The following is a 7,772-nucleotide window of genomic DNA, read 5'->3' as shown; positions in this document are numbered from 1 at the left end:
CCCCCCGCGCGGGGGGGCTCGGGGCAGCGGAGCCCCCGCTCCTCGTTAAACCTCTGCTGGCAGATCGCGGCTTCTCCCAGCTCTTCCCTCCTCGCGTGTCGCTCAGCACGTTGCTTTGTGCCGTCCCTCTCGTCCCCCGAGTCTCGCCACCCTCCAGTATGAGGCTTTCCCAGGGGCTTCCTCGCCCCCAGCCCTCACCTGCGCTGCTCAGCAGTCGCCCGCAGCCGGGCTCTTCAGCCCAGGGCCCCTCGCGATGGGGCTGCCGGCCTTACTCTGCGTCCTGCCTTCCCTTTGTTCTGTCTTGCCAGTCCCTAGACACGAGCTTGCGCTCCCGAAGCAAATCTGTGCGCCCCTAGTCTGGGCTTACAACTGCAGAAAAGCAGCCCCAAGCCTGGGGGTTCCTCAGGGCAGACCCTTTGGCAGCTGCTCCCCGACTAAGGTCGTGAGCAGGTGGTACAGCGATGGCTACTCGCCCTCGTGTGCCAAAGGCCGAGCAGCGCCGATGCAGAAAACTGAATTTTAACCCGCTCTTCTCACTGTGCAGGAGCGTCTGCAGCTTTTTTTGGCAGAGAGCTACTGTGCAGCCGTCCCTGGGCTCGTGGGATCTCACAGATCCCCGCTGTTCGATTTTCTTGGGAGAACAGGTTATGTTTCAATGTCACAGAGTTTTGTCTCTGTTGAATGACGATGCTATTCTGTTAGAGTAAGGAATGTTGGTTTTTACTGACCCTCCCCTGTGAACATCCTTAAAGCGGTTTTGGTACTTCTCCTGTAAACTTGTAACTTAGAACTGGTCAGATATCGGGTGGGTCTGACTGAGGGTACCTGATGCGTTGTCAGTGTCGCTATTGCCGTCTTGGTTTTCTTAATAAGATCAGAGTAAAGTTGTGTTTGTGTTTTAATTCTTTTTTTCCTGTGTGCTTTAGGTCAGAATGTGAAACGTGAGTCGGGAAGAAAAGTCCAGACTGGAAACATCACTGCTGCTAAGGTACCGTATCCTTATGTCAGGCTACTGGGATTTCTGCTTGTGTGCACATACATGTCTAAATACATATGTAGGTAGGTAAGAGGGAAAAGTGGGTTGGAAGCATGTTTCCTCTAGTCGGTATGAATCCAGAGTAGAAGCAGCACAGAACGTGAATTTTCAGTGTTAAAATAAGAGGTGAAATTATATTGCACGTGGGTTTAACCTCTTTCTCTGCAAAATCTGAAAGTGTGTCGAATCATAGAATCATGGAATGGTTTGGGTTGGAAGGGACCTTAAAGATCATCCAGTTCCAACCCCCCTGCCATGGGCAGGGACACCTTCCATAGCCCAGGTTGCCCCAAGCCTCATCCAGCCTGGCCTTGGACACTCCCAGGGATGGGGCATCCACCGCTTCTCTGGGCAACCTGTCCCAGTGCCTCACCACCCTCTGCGGGAAGAATTCCTTCCTGATGGCCCATCTCCATCTCCCTCTTTCTGTTTAAACCCGTTCCCCCTTGTCCTGTCACTACAGGCCCTTGTAAAAAGTCCCCCCCAGCTTCCTTGTAGCCCCTTCAGGTACTGGAAGGGGCTAGAAGGTCTCCCTGGAGCCTTCCCTTCTCCAGGCTGAACAAGCCCAACTCTCTCAGCCTTTCAAGTGTAAGTTGTGACGTCTGATTTAGTTAATAATGTAGCCTGGTGCCAGGGCTCTTATAATCCCCGTGTTCTCATTCCCACACAATTCTTAACTTCTGCTGCATCTAAGCAACTGCAGAGCCATGGGGTCACTTATGTTTCGCAGTGGGTGCTTGTTTGGGGTTTTTTCCGACTTTTTGTTGGTCTCCTCATTTCTTTTGTTCCCCCTAGACTATTGCTGACATCATCCGAACATGTTTAGGACCAAGAGCTATGATGAAGGTAAGAGCTGAGATGAAGGCATGAGGATGCTAAACCCTACCCATCTGATAGCTTGGTGCAAATATTGCTTCTCTTCCGCTTGCAGATGCTTTTGGACCCCATGGGTGGGATTGTGATGACCAACGACGGCAACGCTATTCTTAGAGAAGTAAGTTTCTCCTAAAGGGTTGTTTTGCTTAAGGTGTCGGTTGGAATCTTCCGGGATACAGTTATGTAGGTGCCAGTGGAACTGTTAGTTCATCTTCTATCTTGAGAGCCAGCGGGTACTGAACAGCAGTACTAAGAAGGGTGCCTGCTGGGGGGAATTAATGTTTCTAGCAGATGCTCTTCTTCCTCAGAAAGCTAGGTTTGATCCCAGGTTGGTACGTTTTCATCGAGGTTTTGCAAGACTGGTGTAAATTCTGTGGTAACTGTAGATACAGTCACATCAAACCCGTATGGGCAGGTGCTTATGAGGAGGCTGAGGGGAGACCTTATCACTGCACAACTCCCTGGAAGGAGGGGGCAGAGGGGGGGGATCGGTCTGCTCCCAAGGGACAAGTGATGGGACAAGAGGAAACGGCCTCAAGTTGCAACAGGGTAGGTTTAGGTTGGATATTGGGGAAAGGCCTTATGGAAATGGCTGTCAGGCCCTGGAAGGGGCTGCCCAGGGAGGGGGGAGTCACCGTCCCGGGAGGGATTTAAGAGCCGTGTGGACGAGGTGCCAACAGACATGGGTCAGTGTTGGGCTGGGCCGTGCTGGGTTAAGGGTTGGGCTTCATTATCTTAAAGGCCTTTTCCAACCCAAACGATTCCGTGATTCTGTGCTTGCTGTTACAATGCCACATTATGAGACCAAGAATTGTTGTCTTTTGGTGCAAGTGCTGTTGGAGATCACATCACAAAAATGGGAGGGTGGGGAGCACTGGGACAGGTTGCCCAGAGAAGCTGTGGATGCCCCATCCCTGGGAGTGTCCAAGGCCAGGCTGGATGAGGCTTGGAGCAACCTGGGCTATGGAAGGTGTCCCTGCCCATGGCAGGGGGGTTGGAACTGGATGATCTTTAAGGTCCCTTCCCACCCAAACTGCTCCGTGATTGTATAAAGAATCGTAATGCCTGAAAAGCTGTGGGAGACAGAGTATTGTCAATACAGCTGGGCAGAATGCCCTTGGCTGTTGAAAAGGTGTGCTCTCTGTTCCATGAGCGATGCTGGGACAAAGCCGTGCCCTCTGCTCCTGTACAGATTCAAGTCCAGCACCCAGCTGCAAAGTCGATGATTGAGATCAGCCGTACCCAAGATGAGGAAGTGGGCGACGGGACCACATCTGTAATCATCCTGGGTAAGCAGAGTGAAAAAGACCTACTTTTTAGAAAGGGTTAAGGCTGAAGTTCACCCTTTTTGCTCATCAGAACCATTTAAATATGCCTTAATGAGGCAGATACGCGTTACTTACCAACCCTCAAATGGATCCATTCATTTTTACCATGGAAGGGAGTGCTAGGTTCGTTAGGCCCTTGGGTGTCAGCTCCATGCTTTGGGAAGTCCAGTTCCTGCCCTGAGATGAGCACAGTTAAGCATAAAGGCATAGGTGACATCAGAGCTCCCTACGTGGGCAGCACATACTTTCTGTCAGGTGTCCTGTTCTCCTGTCTTGACTGTTGATAGTTTTACAGACTTATCTGGGGAATTTGCACTGCATCAGGAGAAGTGTGGCCAGCAGGTCGAGGGAGGGGATTCTCCCCCTGTGCTCTGCTCTGGTGAGACCCCACCTGGAGTGCTGCGTCCAGCTGTGGAACCCTCAACATAAGAGGGATATAGACTGGTTGGAGTGAGTCCAGAGGAGGCCACAAAGATGATCCGAGGGCTGGAGCCCCTCTGCCATGATGAAAGGCTGAGAGAGTTGGGCTTGTTCAGCCTGGAGAAGGGAAGGCTCCGGGGAGACCTTATAGCACCTTCCAGTACCTGAAGGGGGCTACAAGGAAGCTGGGGGGGACTTTTTACAAGGCCCTGCAGGGACGGGACAAGGGGTAACGGGTTTAAATTGAAAGTGGGGAGGTTTAGATTAGATATCAGGAAGAAGTTCTTCCCGGAGAGGGTGGGGAGCACTGGGACAGGTTGCCCAGAGAAGCTGTGGATGCCCCATCCCTGGAAGTGTCCAAGGCCAGGCTGGATGAGGCTTGGAGCAACCTGGTCTAGTGGAAGGTGCCCCTGCCCGTGGCAGGGGGGATGGAACTGGATGATCTTTAAGGTCTCTTCCAACCCGAACCATTCTATGGTAATTTTGACGTTTGGGTTATTTTTCTTCAGCTGGAGAGATGCTCTCTGTTGCCGAACACTTCCTTGAACAGCAGATGCACCCAACGGTGATCATCGGGGCTTACCGTAAGGCTCTGGATGACATGATCAGTAGTCTGAAGAAAATTGGGTGAGTGTGGGCTGGTGGGAGCTAGAGAGAAGGGATGTGGGGTAAGATGATTGTCTCGGGGTGATGTCAGTAAGACATAACGATGAGAGAGGACTCGGTGGGGTTATGACTAGATGTAGCTTGGAGCAATACTCAGTTTGCTGTTTGGTTTTCCTTTGTGTCAGCACTCCAGTGGACGTGAACAACAGAGAGATGATGCTCAAGATAATAAAGAGTGCTATAAACACCAAGGCCATAAACCGCTGGTCTGACTTGGCCTGCAGCATTGCCCTGGATGCTGTCAAGACTGTGGAGTTCGAAGAGAGCGGCAGAAAGGAAATCGATATTAAAAAATATGCCAAAGTAGAAAAGGTGAGTTACCTGTGGGTGCCTTTCTCAGTGTGTCCCTGGGGTGCAGCGGGAGGAGTTTGGTGCTACCGACCCGCGGTGGCGAGCAGAACCCTGGAACGTGTTTCAGTCAGTGCTGCTGGCCGTGCTGGTGTGCGGTTGCTTCAACTCTCTCCGAGTCATTTAAGCTGTTTCAGTTTCCACCTTCCAAACACGTTGCTGGGCAGTAGAATCATAGAATCACTGGGTTGGAAAAGACCTTAGAGATCATCCAGTCCAACCGTATCTGTCCGCCACTAAACCATATCTCTCAGCACTTCATCCACCCGTCTCTTAAACACATCCAGGGATGGTGACTCCACCACCTCCCTGGGCAGCCTGTTCCAGTGTGTGATAACCCTTTCGGTGAAGAACTTCTTCCTTACGTCCAATCTAAACCTCCCCTGGCGCAGCTTGAGTCCATTCCCCCTCGTCTGATCATCTGTCATTAGGGAGAAGAGACCAACACCCACTTCTCCACAACCTCCTTTCAGGGAGTTGTAGGCAGTGATCAGGTCTCCTCTCAACCTTCTCTTCTCAAGGCTAAACAAGCCCAGTTCCCTCAGTCGCTCCTCATAAGACATATTCTCCAGACCCTTCACCAGTTTTGTGGCCCTTCTCTGGACACGCTCCAGGACCTCAATGTCTTTCTTGTAGTGAGGGGCCCAAAACTGAACCCAGCACTCGAGGTGCGGCCTCACCAGTGCCGAGTACAGGGGGAGAATCACATCCCTGGATGAGAGCGGATGTAGGATGAGAGTAGGATGAGAGCGGTTTCTCAAGCTCTTCCGTGACTGTTCACTTCATCGACACGCTGCCGTAGGTCGGCTCGGGCTGTGACCTGCTGCGTCGCAGTCGGTCGGCAGAGGATGTGGGATGGGTTGTTTCGGGAGCACACGCAGACGGGGTTTTGTAGCTCAGACTGCCTCGCCTCATCTTCCCCCTTTCTCCTGTCTGTCAGATTCCAGGTGGCTTCAGCGAGGACTCGTGTGTTTTGCGTGGGATCATGGTGAATAAAGATGTAACTCATCCCAGGATGCGTCGCCTGATTAAGAACCCCCGCATCGTCCTTCTGGATTGTTCGCTCGAGTACAAGAAAGGAGAGAGCCAGGTACAGCGGGTCCTGGCACGCGTGTCCGCCACTTTGGGTTTGAGACCAGTCCAGGGCACAAATCCAGACGGCTCGTTACGCGCGTGAGTGGCAGAAGGCTCTCTCCCTGCTCTGCCTTTCGGAGACCGTTGGGCCAGCTCGGCCGTGGGGTCAGACCCCTGGAGTAAAAGAGAGAAGACAGGGCTGAGGCTGCGGCGCTGTTACCGCAGCAGCTGTGGTGATGTGTGTGTCTTGGCGATGGACAGGAGTTCTGCCTGGAGAAGGGAAGCTCTGGGGAGACCTCAGAGCCCCTGCCAGTGCCGGGGGTGCTACAAGAGCGCTGGGGGGGCATTTTCCAAGGGCAGGGAATGACAGAACAAGGGGTGACGGGTTTAAATGGGAAGAGGGAGATGGAGATGGGCCATCAGGAAGGAATTCTTCCCGCAGAGGGTGGGGAGGCCCTGGGACAGGTTGCCCAGAGAAGCTGTGGATGCCCCATCCCTGGGAGTGTCCAAGGCCAGGCTGGATGAGGCTTGGAGCAACCTGGGCTATGGAAGGTGTCCCTGCCCATGGCAGGGGGTGGGGCTGGGGGTGCTTTGAGGTCCCTTCCCACCCAAACCATTCCATGATTCTGTGAGTCCAATATTCTGAGCTTAAATTACCACTGGTGTTACACCGGGAGTGTCAGGGTTCGTGTGGTCGGGATTTCTCACTGCGTAGTTCTCCTTGACTCTCCCCCAGGCAGCGTTGGAGGAGTTGAGGCCACTCAGGCCCCAGGGGATGTGTGTTTTAGCTCGGTGCAGGGTTGGGGGGACACACTAAGCTATTTATACCCCTGTCTGTGCAGACTGATATTGAAATCACGCGGGAGGAAGACTTTGCCCGCATCCTGCAGATGGAGGAAGAGTACATTCAGCAGATCTGTGAGGATCTGGTGAGGGTCAAGCCAGACCTGGTCATCACAGAAAAAGGGATTTCTGGTACGAACCCATTTGAGCCTCCTTTGTGGTGAATTCACCTTAAGGAGGTTCATGCTGTGTTAAAGGCACCGTTGGGTAATTAAACAAACCCCTCCCATATCCGATGCTGCACATGGCACTGGCTTTAGCTGGGCTTTTCTTGCCAGTCTGGCCAGTAGCCGTGCATCGCAGGCCGAGCCTGGGAAGCTGCGCCTGTCGTTCTGCCTTGCAGCTGGGTTTAAGAACCTACATCGAGGCTCTTCTCCCCGTAACCCTTCTTGCCGTAAAGACACAGAAAGTCGGTCGCGACAGCGCTGATTGAGCAGTAAAGTTGCCCCCACCTGCTTTCAGACTTGGCCCAGCACTACCTGATGAAGGCCAACATCTCCGCGATCCGCAGGGTGAGGAAGACGGACAACAACCGGATCGCCAGGTGCGTGCCGTCTCCTCGCCGAGCCCCTTCCGCCGCTTCCGCTCTCTCGCCCTCCCTCCCCGGTTCGTAGGTGCGGGCGCCCATGTTGGCTGTTGTCTGTGTGCCAGGGCCTGCGGAGCGCGCATCGTCAGCCGCACGGACGAGCTGCGGGAGGAGGACGTGGGGACTGGAGCCAGGCTCTTTGAAGTTAAAAAAATAGGAGATGAGTATTTTGCCTTCATCACTGATTGCAAAGACCCCAAGGCTTGCACCATCGTCCTGCGTGGCGCCAGCAAGGAAATCCTAGCGGTGAGTTACCCCGTGTTTGGCTTCCCCTCCTGGTCTGGCCACCTTCTCGGGGTCCGTCAGGCGTTGCTTCCTGCTGGGCAGCCGCTGGGTGTGAGTGCACATTCCCCTGGGGTCTGGGAGCGATAAAGAATTCCCGTCCTGGAGGTGGTGAGGGCAAAACTCATTCCTTCGCTCGGAGGGGCCAGCCCAGCAGACTGCCGGCTCCGCTCCCAGCTGGGAGGGGGCGGCTCTAAGCACCTCACATCCCAGGGTCAGATTTGGGCTCCTCCCTGCAAGGAAGACCCTGAGGGGCTGGAGCGTGTCCGGAGCTGGGGAAGGGTCTGGAGGGCAATTCCTGTGGGGCGGCGCT

At 53.9% G+C, this 7,772-nt stretch overlaps 1 protein-coding gene across 1 annotated transcript in view; it reads left to right on the top strand.

The window, feature by feature from the left end:
* Positions 1-926: 926 nt before the first annotated feature.
* Positions 927-7,772, top strand: part of CCT3 (chaperonin containing TCP1, subunit 3 (gamma)) — a gene marked incomplete at its 5' end in the record, with an annotated part of 9,504 nt that continues 2,658 nt past the window's right edge. Inside the window, 10 exons of the mRNA XM_010147286.1 lie at positions 927-988; positions 1,832-1,882; positions 1,968-2,030; positions 3,105-3,201; positions 4,170-4,287; positions 4,452-4,638; positions 5,615-5,764; positions 6,591-6,723; positions 7,054-7,135; positions 7,243-7,423. Coding sequence (XP_010145588.1) covers positions 927-988; positions 1,832-1,882; positions 1,968-2,030; positions 3,105-3,201; positions 4,170-4,287; positions 4,452-4,638; positions 5,615-5,764; positions 6,591-6,723; positions 7,054-7,135; positions 7,243-7,423 — 1,124 coding nt within the window. The remainder of the gene's footprint in view (positions 989-1,831; positions 1,883-1,967; positions 2,031-3,104; positions 3,202-4,169; positions 4,288-4,451; positions 4,639-5,614; positions 5,765-6,590; positions 6,724-7,053; positions 7,136-7,242; positions 7,424-7,772) is intronic.

Source organism: Eurypyga helias, unplaced genomic scaffold (assembly GCF_000690775.1).
Source record: "Eurypyga helias isolate BGI_N326 unplaced genomic scaffold, ASM69077v1 scaffold26042, whole genome shotgun sequence".
Classification (NCBI taxonomy): Eukaryota; Metazoa; Chordata; class Aves; order Eurypygiformes; family Eurypygidae; genus Eurypyga; species Eurypyga helias.
Note: the sequence above shows the minus strand (reverse complement) of the source record. Positions and strands in the feature narration are given on the sequence as shown.